Here is a 26,468-nt window from a genome sequence, read left to right on the forward strand (position 1 = left end):
AAATTAAATTGTAAGCAGGGGAGTTTCTGTAACATCTGTGACCATTACCTCCCACAGCTGTGTGTTGCTGTAAGAAGTTGGAGGAGAAGTTTGGCAAAGAGTATGTATGATACAGTTATTTATATCTATAGTATTAAAAAAAGTGACAGGACAAAGAAATTATAGCCTTGGTCCCCCCTTTGTGGCTGTCACACTTCTCCAAGAAGCCGTTCGGAAAGATTTTGGAGTGCATCTGCGGGAATCTTTATCTACACATTCATGAGAATATTTTATAGGTTTAGAGGTCACTGATGTTGGGTCTACTTGTATTTCATACTGATGTGTTTGTAAGATCTCAGATTCTTTTCTAACCATGCCGTTATGGTCCTTTGTGCACGGGAGAAGATATTTTGGAACAGACAATGGGCTTTGCCAAAAGTCGGAAGCATACAATGGTTCACAATGTCTCAGAAAGATGAACTAAGGGGTCTAGTGTAATACCTAAATTTAGGATTTGCATCCATACACACTCTCCTTCAAAAACTATGGATAACAGTAAGGCCAATTATTTTACTTTTACTGTCATCTGAAAGCATCTTTGAAACAAGCTGATTATTTTATTTTTGCTGATGAATGAAAACATTTGTTTGACGTCAAAGGATGAACATGAGACGAGATCAGCATTGCAGCTTTTACTCCAAATTGTTACATCTGCATTAGATGCACAATTTGAGAACTAGCAGCTTTGTTTGAATCCACACAAATTTGGTGTGAGCAAAGTTATTTTAATGTGACTGACAGGTGATTTTTCTTGATCTGTTGTGTCCTGTTACATTGAGTATTCTAACAATAATAGCGCTTAATTTGTACGATCAAGTTCAGATTCTGAATCTACCTGTCAAATGTACCAACATAAAACAGAGGGTGGTCTTCGGTCGTTGCACAAGCAGTTGTGAAGCTGAGAGAAGTTTGGAAAATTAATCAGAGCTGATGCGCAAGCATTTGCTCGAGCCAATACAACCATTTGGAAAGTCCTGGAGAAGAAAAGAAATTGCTGGTATAACAGATGTTGAGTAGGTCAGTCAAGGAAATAGCAGCAGTAACCTAAAGAAATAATATGAGAGGTACGAAGAAATGTACATAGGCTACATCAAAAGATGCAGATGCTTATTAGCAAAAAGAATAGGGAGGCCAAGCTGGAACTTGCCAAATACTAGTGGTGAGCCTAAATTAACTCACATTTCGGGAGGGCTGATGAGACAAAACATGATTTTCCAAAAGAGATAGAAAGACTAGAAGTTAAGAAAAGAAACTATTTGCTCATAATCGGAAACCATACTCTGTAAATAGATGAGTTGGTTTCATGAGATTCTTGTTGTTGTATCAACCCATGACTGCCATGTGTCACTTTAGACTTTCTTAAGATGAAGTGGTAGACAACAGCCTCAAAATGAATAAAAAAAAAAAACCTGTGTGAAATCTTTCAAGATAATTTCCTCACAAGTGGACTTGTAGTGTGTCAAAAATACAAACACGACTTCATCCTGTCAAACCAAACCAGTGTCAACATCAGACTTACTTACCCCGAGTGTCTCCACTTCATCTCACCTCTCCTCAGTTGTTTACCTGTGCCCAATCCCGACAGCCGCTGTCCTCCACTGTCAGTCATGATCAGGACATGTGGCCACTGGAAGCTCAGTGTCAGCTTGAGCAGGAAATGAGAGAGAAGATGTCTTCCAGGGTGTCACACCATATTGAATGAAACTGAATAAGATGCACTGACATAGGAGGCAGGTGATGTGTTTTTACAGGCTTTACTGTACAAGCACTGAAAACCCAGTCCTTGAGCCGATGTTAAATAAAAAATAAATGTAGCTGAGCAGGCAGATACACTTGGAATTTTTCCATGCTTTACGGTATAGTAAAGGGTGCGGACTGGTATTGAGAATATTAAAGTAAGACTGTGAATTTGTATGCTTACTGTAGATTTCTGAGATATGAAATGGAGAAATGCTCCCCCAGTGTTTTTATCAGCTCTCACTACTGTTTGAATCCAACTGGTAATCTGGGATGTTTGAGATGAGCTGCTTGGTTCCATCAGCTTTCATGTATTTTTCTGACATTCAGCATGTTACTATTCCTCCTTTTTAGCTTTAAATCTTTTACACAGTACTATTTTCAACATATATATTTACCAGTTTTTTGATCATCTCTTTTCTTTTTCACAGATAAAATGTGACCAGTACTGGCCCAGTCGCGGTACAGAAACGTATGGTATGACCCAAGTGACACTGTTGGATACCATCGAATTGGCCACTTTCTGTGTGCGCACCTTCTCCTTGCACAAGGTGAATCATTTTATTCTAACCCTTAAACACATTTACAAGCCCAAAACTGGCATTTGCAGATTCTGTATACATTACATAAATGTCCGTTTGCTAAAGATGTAATGTAGGCATTCACAAGAATCGCGAGTGAGTACAGCTGTTATGTTTATGATCAAAATGCAGGAGGTAACTAAAACCAGCAAACGTATCATTCAGTTTTTCTCGAGAAAGCAGTAGGATAATTCATAAACCTTGTAAGAATGCATTGCAAAATCAGTCATACTGGTACTACAATCATAATCGTCTATGAATAAGATTGTGTACCACATACATGCATTAGCCTTCAGTTCTTCATCCTGCACTCAGCTCAGTGCATCATCTGGTATTGCCGAATTGGAGCACTTATGTAAAGTGAGCAGAAAAGAAACTCAGTATACATACTGTAATTAGCAGATTGTTCAATATCTAACGTAGACAGACAAAAGTTGAAATGAAAACATTCACAATATCAATGTTTTAGACATAAGTATAACCCCGGTTGGAAGCTTGGCCCGTTTCCTGGGAGATTCTCAAGATTACTTGAACTCACCTTCCATGCCAACCATACCATGTGTAAGGCATTTGTCTTTATTGCTCACATTTAAAAAGACTGCATTTGTTGCAGTTGAGTCTTGTGCATCCACAAGAGGTTTATGTATGTATGCCTACATTTGTAGGTTTAATGCATTCCTGACTGTTTCCATAAAATTGTATTTTGTTCAGGCTGAACTGATTTTTTTTCTTTGTTTGATTGATATAGTTCAATTGAAAGTAAAATGTTCATTTCTGTCCATTCCATTCTGTACCAATACCACACAAACATATTTTAATCTTCTCACAGTTTCTACTAAAATGAACTTGAAAATGCAAAAAGCCACAAAGAGAGATCAAATTTAAGTTGAATTAAAGAAGACATCACGAGCACCACTTCTACAGACATTATCACACAGAGTGACCGTACATTAATTAGATCTGTGCAAAGACTTAGACCAGAGAACCTGAGCTCATTTCATCCCATAGTGTGGCAAGGGGAAAAAAAATGATTACGCAGCATTTCTGTGTTCAGGTAGTAGAGGGTGCCGGCAGACACACAAACCCCACATCTTCAAAGCGGTGGCCGTGGTCAAGATCCATATGTATGTTTTTCCTGCAGGGATGTAAAAAAAAGTAGCACGTGATGGCTTGTCACAATTTTGCTGGCAGCCTCAGCAACAAAATCAGGGAGTGTCCAAAGAAAAACCCATAAAAAATAAAAAGTGGGCCAGTTTAATTACCGCACTCATTTATTCATTTATTCAGCAAGGGAAAAAAAACTTCTGTCAGGAAATCAGAAAGGCAGCATTGAAATGCAAACAGTATCTCCATTAGGGGAGAAGAGAGGAGAGGACAGAACGATGAAGTGTTTTCTCTTCTCTCCTACTTTGCGACGAACCTTTCTTTGGTTCTTTTTTCATGTGTTGTTAAAAACCGTCTGTCTTACCAAAATCAATAAAACACTCACTCTTTTTATAGTAACTGTAAGAAATATGTTTTTTTTAATCTGTTAACCAACAGTCCATGTCAGTTAAAGTAAGTTAAAGAAGCTAAAGGTTTAAATGCATCTCAATAAGAAAACTCGCTGTTGATATCACTAAATTGTTGAAGGATCATTTTGGTGTACAAACCTGACTTTGACAAGTACTGGACACGATCCTTAATATGGTGGGGGTAAATGTATCCTGCCCTATTGAACGCAACATTTTTTTTTCTATTTAGAATGGATCTAGTGAAAAACGCGAGGTTCGCCAGTTCCAGTTCACAGCGTGGCCTGACCATGGTGTGCCAGAATACCCGACCCCCTTCTTGGCCTTCCTACGTAGGGTCAAGACTTGCAATCCACCTGATGCTGGACCCATCATCGCCCACTGCAGGTCAGCAGCTGAAACCCTTGTAGTAATTCAGTGGACCGGGGTGTTTGCTCCTGAGGTATCTTGAATATGAATTTTGTTTTTCATTATTTTTTTCCTCAACAAGAAATTCATTTCATATTGTTTTGCTGGAGAATATCGTATATCAGTCTGGTAACCTCACCCTTGGTCTAAGGGCTCTTGCTTGTATCACTTTTTTTCTACAATAATAAGATTGAACATCTATTCCAGTGCTGCATTTTTTTAATCCTTGTCTTTCTGCTACTAGCTGAACAGTTTATCTAAAGCAAACATTTTGTGCATTTTTTTCCACAATTTAAAGCAGTTCCCAGGTGTCTTACAAAGTATGTGGCAGGCTTTTGACAAAATACCCAAGGAACAAGATTTCACATTTTCCCCGCTTTTCTTTCTCTTTCTTGCAAAAAAATAACTAATTTCGGGCACTTGCCGACCCATGCCAGTGCGAGTGCTCATCCCTCTCCATATACTGTTGGGCCCATGCCGAGTCAGACTTTCTTTTGTTTGACAGCTGGATATCGTGTGCCTTCTCTTTTTCTGCTTCAACAAGCTGCGAGTGTTCACGGGAGATGGCTGTTTCCTTCTACTAGCAGGGGCAGAGCCCGGGTGTGGAAAAAGCGAGTGTCTGAGCTTGCAATGAAAGTGTTTGAATTTGCAGAGGAATCTTGGTTTTCGGAATTAATCCATGACTAAATTTCTGACTAAAACCGAACACACGAAAACCAAAGCGACATTTCCCATAGGAAATCATGTAAATTCAATAATCTGTTTGACACAGAAAGATATGAATAAATAGATTTTATAGAGAATAAATGTAGTTCTACAGACAGAAAACTTGCAGTGTCTTGATACAAAAATTCACACATTGATATACCAGAATAAAGTATCACAATACCAGAACTGAAATGATACCACGGCAAAAATATTAAACAATAAAAGCAGTACAATGAAAACTTACAAAAACAGCTTCAAATATTTATAAATGTGTTTTTCCTAGCCAATATTGTTTTCTTTAAAGAATTGTACCCATCTTACAAATTCTGCATGGGTAATCAAACATCAGCACAACTATGTTTTATCATTGACTAAATAATGTAGGGCTGTGAATTTCAAAATAAAATGAAATTAATTAATATAAAGTGCTCAACTTCAGAATAAGTATTTGAAAACTAAATAAAATACAGATAATACATGGTTTGATCATTTGGGTAGAAGCAAAATCTTGCATTGTAAAATTGGATTATTCATGTGTCGACGGGATTTCCAGAATTTTGAGGTCAACATTGGGGGTTCGTATGATACATGTGTGCACATTATACATTGGAAATTCTGGTCATTACTTATTGCTGTAGTTATATGTACTTTACTCATACTTAATACTGGTTCAAACTTACATGGCCTGTGTTCCAATTTTTAATTAGAGTAATATATTCGACTGCATTCGATCTCCCCCATTCTATACCATACATTGTGCATCCACTCAATGCAGTGCTGTTCTTCATTGTGGACTGCACCACAACACTCAAAAAGTGGACTTTTTACATCACTTTGGTTTTCCTTTTGCATTCGGGTGGACTTTAATGTTTCATAACCCCCCTGATTTACGGATTGATCTCCAAGGACGAGTATAGCCTGTATCCAGGTTGGAGCACTCCCATGCTGTCGATTTTACGCTTCTGGTTACACTGACACTTGTGTGCATTGAATGCCGAGTTTCCATAACAGCACAGGAGTATTCACTGCATATAGCAGTGACTTTTGGTCACTGAGCTGCAGACTCTGCAGTTTCATCCTGGTGGTTAACGCGAATATGTGCCAATGTGTCAGCAGGATGTAGTCGGCAGTTTGAAGCCATATTGTTCTTCGTTCTTCCCCCCACAACTTGCTGTAAGACAAAGCAGTTATTTGCAGACTGTCAGCATTTTGGGCACTGGCCTTTAAGACATCATATGGATTCAGTACTGTTGCATAATTTTTATGTATTGTTTTTTTTTTTTTTTTCAAACTACTGATACTAAAAGAGAGAGGGGAGGGGGTACCATGCTATTTTTTACATCAAAATACCTTGTTGCGGTATTGGTATCAGTATGTGGGGCAACACTACAGTGAAATTAATCTAACTAAATAATGGAAAGGATCCGAAATTAACATGAGTCTTAACTTTTTTGGAGACCCTTGTTGCTGTATGTCAGAAGTCGAAACGGGGGAAAAGGAAAGTTTTGAAAGGAAGTCCCTCCTATCTGGAGTTATTGCCTTTTTTTTCTTCTTTTATTCATTTTTTTGACATAAGGTCTAGCTTGAGTATCACTCGGACCCACGTTCACAAAAAAAGTCTAGTTTCTGTTTCTGACATGTCTAAATTGTGACAAAGCATTGAGTTCCACACATGGCTTGCGACAGCTTTCTAGGAGTGATATTTGTCCAAAAGACGTTGCTCTTCACACCACTTTGCACATAAGCACTTCATAATTGAGCAAAGCCGTTTACCAGTTCGATTCTCACAATCGTCAAGCCACCCTCTGCTGGTCTTAAATTTACTCAATGAAGCACTCCTTCCAGCCATTGTCTTCAGGAGAGCCACAACCAATAATGTGGCCTTTTCACAAATGATTGCCTCTGAAATGAGATCTTCCGCTACCTGTTTTTGGATTATCCACACCAGTAAAAGATCCTCCATATTTTCAAGTGCTTGGGATCGTTATTTTGTCTGAGTTGTTTGCCCTTTTGCAAAGTAAACTTCTTTGATTTCAATTTTTTTATTTTATGCCAGGATTGAATTTACCATTGCAGGAGCCTGTGCGCACATACTGGCAAGATGGGAGATCCTTGTGCAATTTTCGTACTGTGAAATGACTTTTTTTTTTTTTTTACTTTAATGTGTTTCGCATCTTGTTCTTTTAAAGGCTTGCACTTTGGAGTTTTTGTCCATGGTGGAGTACTGTGGTTGTTAGTCTCCAAAGGTTCAAAACCCTCTACAGATCCTTGAATGCTCACACGGCATGATACTCACTCAATGAGGAGAGTTAGCAAGGTTATGCATGAGGACTGAATGCATTGTGTGGGCACGCAATACCCAGAAAAAAAATACTTTTGTTTCCAGTGAAAACCAAGTGAATCATCGTATTCCAGGACAAAATATCAGTCAAATAAATAGCCCAAAACCAAATTCAACGCAAAGTGGAGGACACAAAGCGAGGTTGCACTGTACCGTTTGTAGCGCACGGACACATTTATTTCACATAAGGATTGCTGAGCAGGTACCTCAGAGATCCAACTATTTGCATGAAAACAATTAAAGGTCAATTCCCTATGCTGTAAGTCATGATTAGAAATGGCAAAAATGGCATAGTGCAAAATAAAATCATAAAACAAATACAATAAAATCACAACTCTTTAGTCCAATGACAAACATTCAACATCTTTTTAATGGAAACACGAAGGAAAATCACTTGTTTGTTTTTGTGGCTGAAAACACAAACCAATTATTGGACTGAGAATAAATTTTCTGTCAATTCATCTGAGCAGTTAAAGACTTCCATCAAAACAGTAAAATGTCAGCATTATTATTAACAGTGTATTAAGCATTTCTCATTCAACAAAATGAGCTATCTCCTCCTCCTTTATGGAGTATTATACATTTAACAACCCATTCCCACTCTTTCTTTACAAATGCAGATCTTTTCTCTCTCTAGTGATCGCATCATTTTTCCTTTCAAAGCAACACTTTTATTCTGCCTCCATTCTCTCCACGACTCTCTTGTTTCTTTACGCCTCAAAAAACACTCACCCTAATCCGATCCCATTTTTCATGTTTCTTCCTCTTTTTTTTTTTTTGCCCCGTACCCTTTTGCAAATTATAGTTCTCAAAAAGGCTTATTCAAAGCTTTCCTTTTTGTCAAGATAAGAAGAACGCAATCAGTCCGAAGTCTTATCCCATGAAACAGAAATGACAGTGAAGTGTTACTCTCTCCATGGACAGTCTACTTTCTGTTTTAATGCATTTTTTACGCATTCCGTCACTCTTAGTATCGACTACTAGGACACAACATTGGGTGCCCCTGTACGTCATCATTAAATCCAGTACAATAGCTGTGTTAGAAATTCGCCTTGGTGAAGAAATTATAATGGGAATTTAAATAATGGCGGCACGGTGGGTCAGCTGGTAAAGCGTTGGCTTCGCAGTTCTCAGGACCCGGGTTCGATCCCGCCCCCCCCTGTGTGGAGTTTGCAAGTTCTCTCTCCCCGTGCCTGCGTGGGTTTCCTCCGGGCACTCTGGTTTCCTCCCCCATCCTAGAAACATGCAACATTAATTGGATACTCTAAATTGCCCCTAGGTGTGATTGTGACTGCAGCTGTTTGTCTCGATGTGCCCTGTGATTGGCTGGCAACCAGTTCAGGGTGTACCCCGCCTCCTGCCAGTTGACAGGTGGGATAGGCTCCAGCACTCCCCCTTGTAAGGTTAAGCTGCTAAGAAAATGGTTGGATGAATTTTAAATAATCGTTTAAGTAGTTCCGCAAAGTGTGAATCAAAAGCATTATTTTTGGTCTTATTTCCCCTCTCAACTTTACACACATTATTTACATTGTCACTTGGTGTTGTTGTAGTGTCATGGGTATATAAAAGATGCCGTACTGTAGATGTGATATTATGTACATAGATATACAGTGTCCTAATAACATGAGTCTAAAACGAAAATTGTTTGTTTTCCCTCTTTTCTACAGTGCCGGTGTCGGTCGGACAGGTTGTTTCATTGTCATCGACGCCATGCTCGAGCGGATCAAGCACGAGAAAACTGTTGACATTTACGGTCACGTGACACTGATGCGCTCACAGCGGAACTACATGGTGCAGACAGAGGACCAGTACAGTTTCATTCACGATGCACTGCTAGAGGCGGTGGCCTGTGGCAACACGGAGGTAGCAGCTCGCAGCCTCTACTCCTACATCCAGAAGCTGGCCCAAGTGGAGAGTGGCGAGCACGTTACTGGCATGGAGCTTGAATTCAAGGTATAAGGAATATGCCATGACGGGCATGTTTAATGTATCCTTGAATGGGGTCCAAAAATAATAGTACTATATATGCTTTATATCTAGGACTGAAGCTTACTGAAATTAAAACGGGCTGCAGTAGAATAATTTTGATCCAGTTAATTACATCAAAATGTTTTCTTGAGATGAGTCATGAAAAACAGTTTAAATGCCGCTTGAAAATGTATTAAAACATTACGGGTAATTAAAAGAAAATGTATCTGGAGACACGAGCAAGGACATTTTAGCTAAATACATATAAAACTTTATATTCATTTTGAATTGGATTAGTAAAAGCATAATTGCAATTTATCAGCAGAAAGCATTCCAATCCATAGTTTGATGGCACAGTCACAGTGCCCTTTATTTTGTGCTGTTGTTATAGTATATACCTTTTTTATGTTCTAATCCTCTAAACTGTACACATTTATACTTCACCATCTGTGCAAAATTATTGCAGGAAGTTCTGAAGATGCCATATGACAAAATGACTCCATCTCAGAAAAACTGAATTTATCCAAAGACAAGAGGCTGCTAAAATGTATAAAACTTTTGTAGTTAAGATTATTAATCTTCAATTGCAATCTGCTGTTGTTTAAAAGTGATTGTGCCAAAACTGTTTACTTGTCTTTGCTAGTCTTGGCGGACCCAATCAAACGTTACCAATAATAGATCAATAAGAAAGGGATTGTTGTTATGCATATACACACAAACAAGCAGGGCAACCGGCACGGAAATCCTCCTTGTTGCCAGCTGTTGGAAAATTGAATGGCTTGTAGAACTTTTTGATCTATTTTGAGCAAATGTAGGGAGTTGGGGCAATATCATCACTCAGATGACAACAAATGAAACAATGAGGACAGTGGGTGCCTCTTTTCACATCATATTTGCAAATATTTCTTCTGTAAATGTATGTCATAGTTGCTTGCATGTTCTTCTCATGTGATCTTCATTATTACTGTTTTCTGACAGGACGTTCCTCATAATGACAACAGCTGGTACAAAACATTAAATTACATTTTTTGAGGCATTAATTTTGGGCAAAACTACTTTTTGTGTCAATTGTTAATGTCTTTACTTTGATGGATTGGATAATTCTTTTGGTCGGTTTTGAAGCCAATAGGTATTGCATATTGATGTTGGTTTTATCTAGTCAAACTTCTCGGTACATCATTATCATCAATTTATAAAATCCTACCTGCTGACTTTGACTTACATATATGCATGTGACGTGTTCATTTGAGTGCATTGCGCATATTAGTCACCTTCCCCTTCGTCATTTATCAACGTGGCACACCGCCAAGAAACAATAAGCATGCTGGTGTGTTTCCACTTCATGACGCATAGCAGTGATGGACTCACCATGTGAGTCACAGATGATAACATTGAGCTGTTGTCAGGAGTTTAACGGGGAATAATAATCCTCACTCCACAGCCTATTAATTTAGAAAGGTGGACGTGAAGGAGGATGGGGGATGGTACATTATTTAGGGTGACGGCTATGAATAATGAACAAAAGGACAACTGCATTTAAGTTAGTTTTTAGGAGGAAACTTAAAACAACATGCGATGCATCATGCTTAACCCAGGCTGCCATGTTATGAATAGAAAGGAATTGGTGTCAATTTATAGATACCCCGGATGCTTCGCTACTCGTTTGCATGGGAAGTTTTGCCAGCGTTGGAGCTGATTTATGTGCCCAGTGTAGTGTTTTGGGGTATAGCTGAAAGCCTTTGTAGTCATGCCAGGCCACGTCAAGCCCATCCAGGTCCCTTATGGGAAGGCTGAAGCAGGACATGAAGGGATGACAGAGGGAGGAACGACTGAATGGAATCCAAGTGACCAGGTGTTTGTCTTAAAAGGGAATTGGGAAGAAATGCCACAATCTAAAGATCAACCCTGTTCACCTTGAAAATGCCAGCAGAACAAACACAGACGCGTACACACAGTGTTTGAAAAACATTATGTGGACTGGGTTGGTCACAAGTGTTTTGGAACTCATTTATCTTACATTCTGTAGTTGGTATCATTTTTAGTGTGGCTGGCATCTCTCTGACTCCTTAATGTGATGCAGAACCACCCACCCAAAACATGTTGATTTCGGCTTGATCCTTTAGGATATGAACATTTACTTAGTGAAAAAATTCCCTTGTTGTCTACTTCTTAGCAATGCATAAGAAGCAAAATATACTGCATGTTAACATTTGTTGGTTTGAATTGTATCTGCATCTAAATACATTTGTATTGGTTGTTTGTAGTGTCGTTGCTCCCGTAACTGACCTAAAGGAGACATGTTGGGCTTGCAGTTTCTTGCTTTCTTTGGTAAAATTGTCTTATTTTAGGGGAACGTTTGTTTCATGCATTGTGCAAGCTCTTTTCCCAGCCCAAATACATTATTGTACCACTGAGCCATTACATTAACAAGCATTATTTTCAGATGCTAATGCTGGTTGGAAAACTTTTGATAGAAAGATGAGGTTTAACAAATTCCACATGGATGATGAAATTCTTACAGTCCTCAAATCGATAATTGCTGAGTCATTTTCATCCTTAGTTTGAATATCCCATTGCGAAGGAATTCTTTGCGTACATTGCAACATTATCAAAGCAGAGTGACCCAATTTTCGGAGAGTTTGACATTTCCTTCATTCTTTCCACAACCTTGTTTATGTGCGTTTATGTTTGGCATAGATCCCCACAACTGATATTGAACCAGAACTCCCAAGATTTACAAGAGAGGATAAAAAATATTGAATTACTTTCCGCAGTGCCCTCTTAACACTGCAGCATCATTGTGTTTTATCAATCAGATTGGTGGTCAGATGCATGGATGGCATACAAATATCTCATCAATATTATCTTTATCTCTCCTCTCATCTTTAATCTTCCATCCTTTTTCTATAAACCATGTTCTCTGCCAGTTCTGTCCTGTCCCCCATCAATCGCAGACTTAACTGTATTTTACCTCTTTACCTGTCTTTACCCACTTTTTTCATCTATGTTTGTTTAACAAAGTTGTTGTTTATTCATTTATTTCTCCAACCAGCGTTTAGCCAATTCCAAAGCCCACACATCACGTTTCATCAGTGCCAACCTACCTTGCAACAAGTTCAAGAATCGCCTGGTCAACATCATGCCCTATGAGACCACGCGGGTCTGCCTGCAGCCAATCAGAGGCCTGGAAGGATCTGACTACATTAATTCCAGCTTTATTGATGGGTACAGGTAGGGAAGATGTGTTTGTCAGTACAGCTTTGTTGTTGTGGTTGTGGTTGTTTTTTGGGGAAAAAATGTGAAAAGCGCAATTGGAAATTTCAGTTTTAACAGTGATAAGTCCTGCATGACGTTTTGTCGCAAGAGTTGCCAGCATCTGTAGTTGGGTTGGTCGGAAAGCAAAACCTCTAAACTAAAATGCCCTTCAAAGTTATACAATTCAAAATTCTAAAGACTCTTAACCACTGGCATGGGTTTTGTCTTCCAATACCTTATCTTAAATCACAATACCTGAAATCAAGCAAGTGGTTAGCTTTTTCTTTGGCTTTTTGTCATGTTTCGAAGAGAAGAAGCAGCCTAAAAAAAAAGGGAAAATAAAAAACAGAAGAAGAATTTGTCCGACAAGTGAACACAAAGTACACAGAATCGCAATGTAGTAAAATGCCTGTTCCTCAGGCATGTTTTTGTTAAGGCCACCGTTTGAGCTGGCAACCTCTTATTCCTACAATATTTCTTTTATTGTTCTACTGTAATTTTATATATAAACCAAATTCCAATGAAGTTGAGATGTTATGTTAAACATAAATATAAAGTTAATACAGTGATTTGCAAATCATGATCAACCTATTTTTAATTCAATACACTACAAAGAATGTCCAAATGTCCAAGTTGAGTCGATTTTTTTTATCTTTTCACAAATACGTACTTTTGGTCAGTCCCCGCACAGGTCTGTTGTTTTTATAAGTTACTAAGCAATCTAAATTTGAAAAGGTCTACCTCTCTTTGACAATGAAGTTTTAATGGCTCAACAAACATGCTGTTTATTTTTTGGTTCCCTGAAAAGTAATGGCTTTAGAGATGCATCCAGCTAAATGTTATTTAAAATAGAATGTCAATGTGATATAACTGCATTTCTCCAGGCAACAGAAAGCCTACATTGCAACACAGGGCCCTCTGGCAGAAACTACAGAGGACTTCTGGAGAATGCTCTGGGAGAACAACTCCACCATTGTAGTTATGTTGACCAAACTGAGAGAGATGGGAAGGGTACGACATTAAGTCACACTAAAATGGGATTTCCATTTAGAAGGTGTTAAGCCCCGTTTAAACATCATCATCTGTTTATACAGGAAAAGTGTCACCAGTATTGGCCAGCAGAGCGCTCCGCTAGGTATCAGTACTTTGTGGTGGACCCCATGGCTGAGTACAACATGCCTCAGTACATCCTTCGAGAGTTCAAGGTCACAGATGCCAGGGTAAGATTAAGATCAGTGTCATGAGGTGTTAACATTTGCAGCAGCATTTTAAGGAAGTGCAAAGGGGGACTATTGTTGAGGATAGATTTGCTGGGTCTATTTTGAGCTCAATTATCTGAGACTATTTGAAACTGCAGCTGCACAGCAGCAGCAGCATCAGCATAAAACTACTTCTGGTCTCCAACTAGGCACATGTAGGCAATGATTTCCCAAGCTGTGCGCCTGCCAGTTATTTAAATGTCTTCTTGTAGCTAACAGATCATGTTTCATATCATACACACGTGTCATATGCGGTATGCACATTATCATGCAGATACATAATGGTAATTGCATATGAATGCAGTATCAGATGCTCACACATTCAGCCATTCAATTATTATAATTTATTCATATCCATGGACAGCGCTTCTTCGCTGTGCTATACAGGGAATTGTTGCTGACGCTTCTCAAAAAAATGTTCAGATAAAATAATAAAAGGTAATGAAAAGCAAATGCTACTGTACATTGTACTAAAGCAAATACTCCAAATTTAACAGCACCAAATTGTACCGATTGCTAATATATCTGTGTGTGTGCGTGTACATACACTATATACTGCCCTCCACAATGTGTGTAAAAGAACAGGTCAGGTCAACAAATTCCAAGAGCCAACGTTGCAGAAGATGGAACAAAGAAAGTTTCTTAACTCGGTGTGGATTTCTGCCATTTCCAACGGGGGCACGTCTATATTTAGTGCCATATACGAGTGCACGTGAATAAACACAGTGATATTTATGTAATAAAAATATATTTGGACACTATCAAAAAAAAAAACAATGGTTCACCTTTGTTGTTTAGTCTCACAGGGTTTTGAAAAAAGAGAGAAGAGCACATAACAGATTTAAATCATTAACGTTATCGACAAACCAACATGAGGGAGATTTAAACGGAACGTGTGAGATATTTTTTCTAGAGGATTAGGTCTGTGGGAATTGTTGAGAAGTGCTCCAATTGTAGATGCATATGTGAGAGAAGAGTGTGTAGGTTGTTTGATTTATGTCCCAAAAACATCTGCGCTTGTGGAAATAAACTAGAATTAGCCCTACATAATGATGTCTGTATGCTTACATATTTGTTTGATTAAATGGGAGTATTCTTGCACACATTCCTTTGCAAAGTGATTGCGTACCCTGTATGCCTCAAACCTCGCATCTAGCGAGCCAGTCACGTATTTAATCACGCAATTTGACACGCAGCATGGGCCCTTAGGTTGTGTGTTAAAATTCCCTTTGTTTTTTTTTTTTTGTTTTTGTTTTTTTACCACCCGTCTTCATTGAGCACGTGGCCCATTGTGCTGTTGTCTTTGCTTCTCATTTTATTTTTAATCCTCCCACTGAGGGGTAACGTTTTGCAGATAAAAGACAAAAGGCAAAAAGAAAAGAAACGCTCTCTGTCTCAAAACCAGGAGACGAACATGACATGCTCAAAACCAGTTGTATGGCGATTACTATAATGGAATCAGTGTATTAAATGTGTAGGAGCACATTGTGATATGAAAGGTGTTGAAAAACACCAGTAGCTGAGATTAAAAAAAAGAGAATGTTTTGGATTGAGTTACATTTTTTAGCGGTCAGTGCAATTTTCTTTCTTAATGAGTCAAGTAACCTGCAGACACGTCAATGGAAGGCTGATACATAGTGAATCCACTGCGTTATAGATGAATGTTTTTCATATGATGTTTTATCACGATCATTTCCATAAAAATAAATAAACTAGTTTTACTTGATGGTAACCTAACAACAGTTCGTGGGTATATCCGACAAAAATTATGATTTATCTGATCCAATTCACTTTGCTACTATAGCACAAATTAAACAAATGCAAAGTTCCCAAAGTGCTGTACAATTCGATTTAAAAAAAAAAAAAACAAAAACAACAAGAGATTAAAAACTGCATGAAATGAAGTAGGTAAAATCAACATAAAGTAGAATGCACTGCCCACACAACACATATACATTACATCAGCTACATCGTGCTAATTGGTGTTAAAAGCCAGGGTAAAAGTATGGGTTTTAAGGGAGGATTTAAAATGAGACAAAGATGAGGTTTGTCTGATGTGGAGTGCCACAGCATTCCACATTTTTGGAGCCGCAACAACAAACGCTTGTTCACCTCTAAGTTTAAGCCTAGCACTGGGCTCTGCCAGGAGCAGCTGGTCAACTGACCTGAGAGAGCAGCTGAGAATGTAAGGGTGCTGCAGCTCAGGGAGGTATGGTGAGGCAAAGCTTCAAACGCAAGTAAAAGAATTGCAAACTGAATCCTAAAACGAACCGGCAGGCAGTGGAGTAAAGTTTAAATAGGTGATGTATGCTCATACTTTGTTGTGCCAGATTAAAGATGAGCTGCAGCATTTTGAACCAGTTGCAGACGGGCAATGAAGAACCCACAAACCTCCATATACAGTAAGTACATTGCTGTAATCCAGCAGTGTGGTCAGAAAGGCGTGGATTACTATAATGATCTTTCAGAAGGGTCGATTTGATTTTTGCTCGCTGCCTTCACCGGAAAAAACTAGCTCTAACCACGACTTTTATTTGGGTGTCAAATTTAAGATCAGTGTCCACGTTTACACACTGGTTGTGAATGATCGACTTTTAATATTGTGCTAAGGGACTCAAATCAACTAGGGATGGTCAACCAAGTCCCAGCAAAGACTAAGACCAAGAAATACCATGTTTCCTGTGAATTGAGTTGGGTGGGAGGAAATAGAGGAATTATAAGAAAGGGCCAAGCACAGAACCCTGTGGCACCCCATGTGAAAGGGAATCAGTGGAACACCGAGTCAGCAAGGCTAACACAAAAGTTCGCTGAGACAGGTAGAACCGCAACCATTCAACTGCCGTCTGTTACCCTCCACCGCTTCTAGTGAATAATCAGTAACTTTAGTGTTAGACCCTCTACCGTATTATCTAATGACCGTAAAGTGAGAGACTAATGCAACCAGTGAGGACGTGGATTAAGCCAGGAATTTTCTACTAACAATACAGTCAAGTACTTTGTTGTGATAGCAGTGAACTAAGTTTATCAGGTTTATCAATATTTAAATGTTTTCCCATTTAGCAAGTTTCACTCTCACATCACATTACATGGAATGACTTTTTCTCTTGTGGGCTTGGCAACATGTCCGTTTTTGTTTTCTTTTTCATCATCCAATGGCACATCCTCCTCAACTGGTAATATAGTCCTGCTTCTTCAACCTTCACCCCTTCTCCCAACAATCATCCATCAAAAAGCACTATCGATCGCATCACAGGATTATCCTATTGTACACGCTGTCTGGGACAAGGCGCGTGTTGTGCCAATGCACTATTGATTAGCTTCAAGTGGGAGCCATCTCGCACTACAGATCCACACCAACAAAACCAGCAGCAGAGAAAATGGAGACAATTGGGGACACGAGGATGAACTTCATTAGACAACACTTTAGACATATTCAACTGCTCTATAATGTTTTGTTGACTTTTTTTTTTTTAAATGATTAACTGTTGGAGGATTTCATTAGTGATGTATTATTACTTGTGAATTTGAGACTTTGACATATAATGAAGTCATTTTCTTCTGTCCATTGTGAACCTCATTCATGTCCAGTTCAAGGTACTACTTGTCTGCCAATAAACCTTCTCATATTTCTTCATACGCAGGCAAGAAAACTAACAATTATGAAGGATCTTCACAGTCAGTCCATGTCAGAATGTTTTTCTGTTCTAAAAATTGATTATTGCCTCATGGTGTCACAGTAAGCGATTTCAATTTCAGTGATAAACAACCCTAGTTGTTTGTGATGACTAAAGTCACATGTTGAAGCAATTCACAACTGTTTTTAATGCACCACGCATCCGTGAACACTTTGCACGGGCTGCAAACACTTTTGCAGTTATTTTTATTCATTTTATGTGTGGGTTTTTCTGCAGACACTTCTGCAGTTATTTTTATTCATCTTATGTGTGGGTTTTTCTGCAGATTCTGTGCACTCTTTCAAGGTCCCTCATTTCTTCCATGTTTCTGCAGGACGGCCAATCCAGGACAGTAAGGCAGTTCCAGTTTACCGACTGGCCTGAGCAGGGCGTTCCCAAATCTGGCGAGGGCTTCATCGATTTTATTGGCCAGGTGCATAAAACCAAGGAGCAGTTTGGACAGGATGGACCAATCTCTGTACACTGCAGGTGGGAACAGTCTTGAAAAATATAAATAAAAAACATGAAGCAATCACATGAAGCTTAGATTTGCACTTGATGAAACAAAAACATTTCTTTTTAACTTAACTTGCTCTTCTCTTGTGGAGAACAAACGTTGCATTTGATGACAAAGTGAAATCCAAAGAAAGGCACTTTTTTAAATCAACATTGTTATTAAAAAGCCTGCTGCCTCCTGCGCTTTAGTCTGTGCAGCATCACCAAGTATTATAGTCCCTCTTGTTTTTTGCCACAGCAATACTCTGGAGCTCCACAGGCCCATCTCGTTTATAATTGATAAGGCTCAGATGCAGCTTGGCATTTGTAAAGAGAAGAACATGAAATAAAACAGCCATTTTTTTTTGGTTTTGTTTTTATGATCCGTGACGGAGTCTAATACCCGGGGGTGTACTGTAGATTCCAAGGTAACCTGCATCATTAACTTTGAATGCTGGACTAGGGGGAGAAACTTATTTGCTTGTTGTCACGATCCAGAACACAATTTTATATATATCTTTTGATGGGTCTAAAGGTGGCGTTATCTTCTAGTTTTTGGAACTAGAAAATGGCCCATGGGGATAAAAAACACCAATAAAGAAATTCACTGAAATATAACAGCGTGATCAAACCAGAATTTAACGGAAAATTGTTTGAAAAGTTCAACAATTTGTTCCATTTATTTCTGGACTATGTTTTTAAAATGATGCAATGGTGTCATCAAAGGTAAGGTGATGAATTTGGTCCCAAAAATGCTTTCATAAATTGAAACTGAATATTATTGAATGTCCGAAACATGAAAAATGTATAATAATTCAATTGTCATTCAAGGGACACCATCTTCAACTTAAATTCTTGTGAGAGCTGCTTTCGGTCAGCTTCTCAGTAGAACACATTAACAAATGACTCATTTTTTTGCTGTCACATAAATATGTTTTATTTTTCTAAAAAAGGTTTTGGCGCTTGTTGTTTTTTTTTTTTATCCCCATTTGTGTCACACGGGCACAATGACATCATCAAACATAATATTACCTTTCCCAATGTTTGGAGGCTGATGTCACGAGCAATCAAATCGCCTTCTGAGAGTCATAAAGCTTTGTCTGTGGAGGTCTAGTAAAATAAATTTGAAGGAAATACATCACCACTTTAATTGGTGCACAATCTTCGAAAGTATTACAATAAACTAATATGAGACTGAGTGACTAAATATGAATCTACAACAAGCCCTTATATAGTAATTCTTGCTTTAAATGCTGTTTTCATACCTTTCGTGAGCTCAATTACACAACACCATTGAAAAGTACACTTTACTTTTTGAAACATTATAAAGGGAGGTTCGGTACTCTGTCAGAACCCTTCCAATAGTGAAATGATTTACAGAGTGAAAAGTAACTTACTTATAATTGCCTTTAATTTCTTTCGGTCTGGTTTGCTACGAGTGACGTCTTCCTTTCTCTTCCATTTTTTTGTGTAAATCAATACAAAAAATAGCCCACAATCTCAATGAATTCAGATATTTTAAAAGAAGGCGTTATGTTTTGGGGTTTTTTATCCACCTGCTTTTCAGATCCAATGTTCCTTTTGATGTCAAATCAAACAGTACGTGTCGTTCAACGTTTGATAGCAAGATTGGTTTCTTTGCAGCCACCACCTTCCCCTTGCTTTGTCATTGTCCTTTTTCCCTTATTCGGCGTCTTTCTCATCTGTTATCCCAATTTCGAGTTCCTAATCCTCTGCTCTACTCCTTCATTTAATTTCAAACCATTCATTCCTCCAGCCGTCCTTTATTCCCCTCCCAGCAAGCCCTACACTTCTCCCCTGCCTCTATTCTTTTTTTTTTTCTTCCTCAGCCGCGATCTAATAGACCTTTGTGCGTTTCGTCATTAATTGCCTGATTACGTTCCATGAATGGGAGACTCCAAATCCTCTCAGTTGACCGCAGCGAGTCCTCCTTTTCATATTTGGAGTGTGGATGCCACTGGTGAGAGAGGAGCACGAGGAAGAGGAGTTTGAGTCCATGTGACAAAGCTGTGATCGACTCCGTGGAAGCGGCTTTGGGTGGCCTAAGAGATACAGCTGGAATGAAAGTTGGGGAGGATGTTAGTGGGTGGCTGGATAGATGGGTCAGCTAAGAAACACAGTTTTTTTTTCAAGTGGTTCCAAAACACTTTGGTCTTAAAGAGTTTTGTTCTGTGACTCTCTCTCTCTCTCTCTCTCTCTCTCTCTCTCTCTCTCTCTCTCACACACACACTCACACACAGACAAATATACCAACAACCACTTCAGTTTTGTTGACCAGTCAACAAAATAGCTTTAGCATTTGGAGGAAGCCCAAATAAAATTGTTGTCATATCAATTATTGTTCCATTGGTGAAGTGGAAGTCATTTCACAGCAAAGCAGCTTAGAGAGGCAGCTTTGAAGTATTTACGGATTCCAGTTAATACTCAAGACTGTATTTCTGGACAGAAGCTCCAGCCAGAGAGATGTCAAGATTTTTTTATCTATCCAACAATTTGACTGGTCGAAAGCTTTTTATCAGTACTGTGACTTTGCTACTTGATCAATGGTAATCAGGGTTGCCAATTAGTTGCCCTTTTGTGAGACCCTTATTCTGAAAAGTTTTTACTTGTATAGCATGCATTTAAGAGAAGATAAAAGATTGTCCCATGTTTATATTTCTACATGTTATTGCTGCTCTTTATTAAATCACTATGATGTTCTTTTTTGTAGCGCTGGTGTGGGCAGGACTGGCGTCTTTATCACCCTCAGTATCGTCCTGGAGCGAATGCGTTACGAAGGCGTTGTTGATATCTTCCAGACCGTGAAAATGCTCCGGACACAAAGACCAGCAATGGTCCAAACGGAGGTCAGATGTCCCTCGCAAATAAATGCATGCATATATTATCAGCTTGTTTAATACTTGTGCTTCAGAACTTAAACAGAAATGATCAACAATGTATCATCATCATATTACTTAAAAAAGAAAGAAATTTGCCATGGATGTTATTCAAGTTGCAATCAGTGAAAAGCTTATAAACCCAAACTTGTGTCAAGATAACATTAACGTCTGCCTCCATTTACAGTTGCACTGCCCACTGCTAATTCAATACTCAGCTACATCGATTACAATATATAAAATTCACATCCCACCAATGGCCTCACAATGATTTCGTGTATTGCAGTGAATAGTTTTTGAATTCAGTTATTTGCTTGAATTCTCTCATTACTTGTAATCAAGATGGCAGCGAGCGATGGATTGTACCCATAGCATTCACTGGCTTGTAATGAGGAGAATAGCGTTTGTTTTATTACCACGGCAACATATTATGACCTATCGCAGTGCTATATAATATCAGTGTACCATCCTTAACCCCTCTCCTGTTGTCATAGTGATAACATCAACACTAACTTTAATGTTGATAGTTGTGTGCAGTGCTTGTACGTGTATATATTGGAAGCTAAAATGATCAATGTTTATTTATTTATCAAGAAAATGCATTTCATCTTAATGTGTCATTTTTGCATTGGCTTCCTTCGTCTTAAAGTTAGTTAAGCCATTGGATATTCAACAGTCGGTTTGAACTAAACAAAAATTCTTAATGAACGGAAATGTAACATCCAGTACAAAGGGTTAAGCCCTCTGCAGGAAGTCTAATTAAACAACCCAGCACCTCAAATTCAGTCATCTGAACCAGTGGGGGATAAAAATGAGCGTTCCGGAGGCAGTTTGACGGCATCTCATTAAACGGGAAGTGCAGTTGGTTTCAAGCGGTCCTTGATGCCTCGCTGCCCTGACACCGGGTACCTATCTTTAGACGGCTTCAAACGCCGCCTGCGTTGCGGCAGGTTAACAGCGCGCCGGCCCACCTGGGACCTGCTGACCACCTGCCTCTGAACAGAATGTGCATGAATGCCCTCAACCTGCTTTGAGGGCAGCTAAATTGAATTAAAGTTGAGTGGAACTAGCTATCAAATGACCTCTACAAAGTTGCTGCTTTAAAAAAAACACATCAGCTGTGCATTATAAGGCTTTCCTGACATAATCAGCCTTAAAAACAACAGCTTTTCATGACATGGTGATCAAAGCTTTGCTCAAACTACTGCACAGATTATATTGCTGATATCTTTTCCTTTTTTTTTCCTCCCTTTGCGTATGCTGTTCCTCTACAGGATGAGTACCAGTTCTGCTATCACGCCGCTCTGGAGTACTTAGGAAGCTTTGATCACTATGCAACGTAAAAGCCATCTCTCCCCCCGCCCCATGAGTCCTGTCACCCCCTCAACAGTCTCCTGAGCCATAGAAACTTGAATTTTGAAACTTTGGTGTCACAAGAATGACATCACTCTTCATTCTGACACATCAAAGCAAGCCACCAGATTTTTAGACACCACTCCAAACAGAATAATTCCAATTGGGCCAAGTTAGCTCAGACTCTGCAGTCCAGAAAAGAAGACGGTCATCAGGAGCGGGAAACCAGAAGCATCGGCTTGAGCTGTGGGGGGCGATCCAAGCGTCCCACCGACCTTACCTCAAGTGTTTCCATACCAACGTTGTAAAGATTCGCTGAAATGTCACAAGGCAAAAATACCAATCAGATGGCTGTAGCTAAGATGGAGTGACTTTCTTTCATGATTTTTGATATTCCTGGATGTAAAGGAAGTAAAGTATTTCCCTCCCCCCTCTCCATAATATTTTGTGAGTGATATTCAGAGAAATGACCAAATCGCGTTTGCCCGTGCGACTAGCGGAACGGATGGTTTGCTCTCCCAAACTCTCGTCAAGCGGAAGCTCGGTGACAGCATTATCGGATCGGCAAAGAAACAGAACCGCTAATGAGGAGTTTGTTTGGGGAACAACTGACAGTACATCTCACATCACATGATCAGAAGAGAAATTGTCAAGATGAAAGCAACATCAAACAGCTTGAGATGTATTCTCCCGCCAATCGGAACCTCTTCTGCGATTCACTCGAGAGCTGCGGGATGCTGTGCCTGGGACAAGAAGTAATGACTTGGTCGTCTGTGACCCAAAATGTTTTATTTTCTTTTTTTTTTTTTTAACAGCTTTGGGTTAGCAATCTGTTAGAAGGCGTACATCTGGTGAGATGCTTTGGAACAAATGGATAAACCCGACAAAGATGGCGCACAAAGCCTTGCTTTCTCTACAGTGACGAAGACTCATCATCGATATTACAATGGTTTTATTTGTTGCCGTTTAGTTTTCTTTGCAAACCAAACATGCTGCTTATCTCATGTACGCGTGACTCCTAAGATGGGTTTCATTTCAAAAGACGCAAACACATTGGGCCTGTTTCAATTACAAAACAGAGTATTTGAAACATTTCCTTTAAGATCATTGTCCGCTCATTTGCCGGATTAAACAGCGCTTTACTTTGAAGGCTTACGACTCTGTGGGTGAGAAAACGGAGCTTGTTAGCTCTCAATGCTCCAAGGAAAATCTTCGGTACAAGTATCTTGCACATCCTTAAGAAAAATAACTTAAAGTCCCCTGCCAAAAAAAAAAAAAAAATATGCAGGTAGGATTTGACAACCTAATTTAAATGTGATTCATGAAGATCAGCTCAGCGGGCTTTTCTTTTGACGCATCGATGCTTTGGCGTGCGCTTCTTTGGATTCTGTGAACGGTTTCCGAAAGATGTGCACAAAACAAAACCAGAGCGGTGGACAGAACTGTGTGTAATCTTTTTTTGTATTTCCAAAAAGCCTTATTGTTATTGTAACATTATGAGAACATCAGTGTTGTATTATGATGACTTATTTTGCATTACATAGTTAACTCTTTTCTTTTCTTTTTTTAACAGAGATGTTGTATTGCATTTTCTAAAAAACAAACAAAAAAAGACAAAAGAAGTGCTTATTTGTTCATATTATGTTCAAAGACATTCTATTTTTTCACTGTAGAAATCTTCGGTATGTCTGTGTACGTGCGCTTATATCTACATACAGTATATACTGCACACTCACACATTCATATATATTTAAATGCAGACTATAAAAATATATCCATCTTAGTATGAATCATCATTTTTTGTGTTGCCCTACCAGCCCATTGCTTGAAGATATGACTTCCTTTTTTAGGTTGCATTTTAGCATTTATTATTTAAACCCATGAAGATTGTGTGTCTTGCAAAGGCAACAAACCTTTACTTTGCATCAAATCCTGCTTTATCATTCATTTTGTAGGCATTAGTGTTTGCTTTTTTTTTTTTTTTTTTACCGCTGAAGAGAGATCGGTCCACATAATATCTAACAAATAGAAAAAAATATATTCTATTTTTGTTGTTATTTTAATTAGCCAAATTTGACATACTGCACTTGGTGTGGTCATGTACAGGCTATAACCCTTAGTTTTTAAAAACATTTCTGTACTTTATATGTTCTTTTTTTTTTTTACTTATTACTTTCCAACATAATGTGGTAATTAATTTTTGTTACATATACTCAACAGTCTACATGTAAATAAACAAATAAATAGAATATATGTATTTGTAAGTCATTTGACTCTCAAGATCTTGAACAATCTGTTGGAACTGTTCAAGGAGTTGCTGGTTGCCAACTCAATGTTGGTTTAATTTTCCTCTCTGTGAAAGAACTTTCTCCAATCTTGCTCCGCAGCCTTGAACAAGTACCGGTTGTTCCATTTTTTTTTTTTATATATATTCTTTTTGCAGTCAAAACTGGAAGCACCTGGTCACACAGCTCAGTTAGGGTACAAAAGAAAGCAGATGCGCTTGTCATCCCGCAATTTCCCCTATAAATCTCAGTTAAAGATCAGTTGCCAGATGCATAAACATAGAATGCATATAGTTTGGTTGCATTGTGACAAGTATTTTCCCATTTTTTAGACATATGTTTTGCTTTTTGCAGAGGGAAACCAAGTACAGCAGAAGCGAGACAACCCAAATCTTGTCGTAAAGTCACATTCAATAACACGCCGTTACAAAAGATGGAACTTTGACACATTTCATCAGAAACAGAAATCTTTGAAATCCTTGTTGTGGAATTGATGGGGAGCACCCATGCCAAAAGTGTAACTGTCAAGGTCTTCGGAAGCTTGTGCAATACAACATTTCTGACTCCTTTTCAACACCTGCCACACTAGCAATGTCACACAATATTTGGGGTGGGAAGAACAGAAAATTGAGACACGATCAAAAGAATCAAGCGTTACTCACGACGTACAGGCAGAATGATCAAGAACTTTGAGCTAGGTTTCATTTATCAGAGGGCCAAGTGCTGTCATTTTCAAACTGTTACATCTAACTGAAACATGATTGGATTAAAGTCACTGTGTATGTAGATATGTTGACTTTGTATTAAAGAAATGTTGTCTGAAAAGGAAGTTTGCCTTGGATTTTATATGATGATGTAAAAATCTATTTTAAACAGACTTGCCAAAAAGATCCCGGGAAGAGATGACAAACTTCAAAAAGGGGAACATGATATCAAAATCAGATGTAATCGCAAACATCACTAAGTTTAACTACGTGCCTTTAAAAGTATTGGAGCAGTGAGTTTGTGAATTTCCATGTATTTACATCTGAATAAGATAAATTGGTTTTGTTTGAAATTTTGTTTCCATATGAGAAAAGCATTGGAAAATGGGACTGAGTGGTTGTCGCACAGGTATGTCCCACCGTATTGGTTATTATAGTGCTAAATTACATCACTCACTTTCCGATTTGGGTTTTGTCTTTGCAATAGTTAGCAGTGTAACCAAGATGAGTATTATGGTGCTGCCAACGAATGAAAAGCAAACAGTTGCAGAGCTGAGAGGAAAAAGGAAAATCAATCCGTGCACTTGAACAAACATTGTCCGTAACCATATATATATATATATATATATATATATATATATATATATATATACTCGAAAATGTCAACCACACATTAGCAAGAAGAACTTTAAAAGCATTATGAAATTTGAATTGAAGTAGCGAGACTGGGCTCAGAAATTCTGGGACAATGGTTTACTTTTAGTAATAGGAACGGGAAGCTACAGTTTGAAGAAAGAAAGTCTTTGGTCAACATTTCACATGTATAAGCTCATCTGAAATATCAGTGGAAGTAATCTCATGGCTTTCATTTGCTTGCCTTCTTTTGGGACAGGCTCACACATTTTCACTGACGATGTTACACATGATGGCAGCAGCGAAGACAATTCCAAGAAGGATGTGACCAAATTGATTGGGGCATCTTTTGTGTCCTTGAGTAACCTCCAAAGCAAACAAATGAATTGAAAGAGGCCGTGATAAAAAATGGACTCACATTATAAAAGAAAGAATGGTAGCTTTTGGCGATGTTAATGGCTCATAATTTCAGAGCAGCTATTTCAATTGTTTGTAATGCAGATGGAAGTGCTTGGAAATAAAAGTGGAAGTGTTGCTTGCATGTCTCAAAATAATCTTTTGCAATTACCACCAAATGTTTTCACTATACAACAAAAAAATAGAATGATTGAACTTGCTGT

The 26,468-nt window shown here is 38.6% G+C and overlaps 1 protein-coding gene and 1 long non-coding RNA gene across 9 annotated transcripts in view; one reads left to right on the plus strand and one right to left on the minus strand.

The window, feature by feature from the left end:
* ptprsa (protein tyrosine phosphatase receptor type Sa) overlaps nt 1–25,262 on the plus strand; it is a 246,696-nt gene extending 221,434 nt beyond the window's left edge. For 4 of the 6 annotated variants that reach the window (XM_061824188.1, XM_061824189.1, XM_061824190.1 and 1 more), the window contains 9 exons: nt 2,208–2,327; nt 4,101–4,255; nt 8,993–9,278; nt 12,346–12,524; nt 13,433–13,559; nt 13,643–13,768; nt 17,816–17,970; nt 20,708–20,843; nt 22,148–25,262. In XM_061824188.1, coding sequence (XP_061680172.1) covers nt 2,208–2,327; nt 4,101–4,255; nt 8,993–9,278; nt 12,346–12,524; nt 13,433–13,559; nt 13,643–13,768; nt 17,816–17,970; nt 20,708–20,843; nt 22,148–22,216 — 1,353 coding nt within the window. In that variant the 3' untranslated portion in view covers nt 22,217–25,262. The remainder of the gene's footprint in view (nt 1–2,207; nt 2,328–4,100; nt 4,256–8,992; nt 9,279–12,345; nt 12,525–13,432; nt 13,560–13,642; nt 13,769–17,815; nt 17,971–20,707; nt 20,844–22,147) is intronic. The other 2 variants (XM_061824191.1, XM_061824193.1) reach the window with 1 other exon arrangement.
* LOC133503062 (uncharacterized) lies at nt 17,854–25,297 on the minus strand. 3 transcript variants are annotated; one of them, XR_009795614.1, is made up of 4 exons: nt 25,181–25,283; nt 19,374–20,052; nt 19,009–19,086; nt 17,856–17,981 (listed from the first exon to the last, which is right to left on the minus strand). It is a non-coding gene; the product is annotated as an uncharacterized LOC133503062 (long non-coding RNA). The 3 variants fall into 3 exon arrangements; XR_009795615.1 differs by lacking the exon at nt 19,009–19,086 and having other exon boundaries at nt 17,854–17,981; nt 25,174–25,297; XR_009795613.1 differs by lacking the exon at nt 19,009–19,086 and having other exon boundaries at nt 17,854–17,981.
* Nucleotides 25,298–26,468: the final 1,171 nt, after the last annotated feature.

Source organism: Syngnathoides biaculeatus, chromosome 7 (assembly GCF_019802595.1).
Source record: "Syngnathoides biaculeatus isolate LvHL_M chromosome 7, ASM1980259v1, whole genome shotgun sequence".
NCBI lineage: Eukaryota > Metazoa > Chordata > Actinopteri > Syngnathiformes > Syngnathidae > Syngnathoides > Syngnathoides biaculeatus.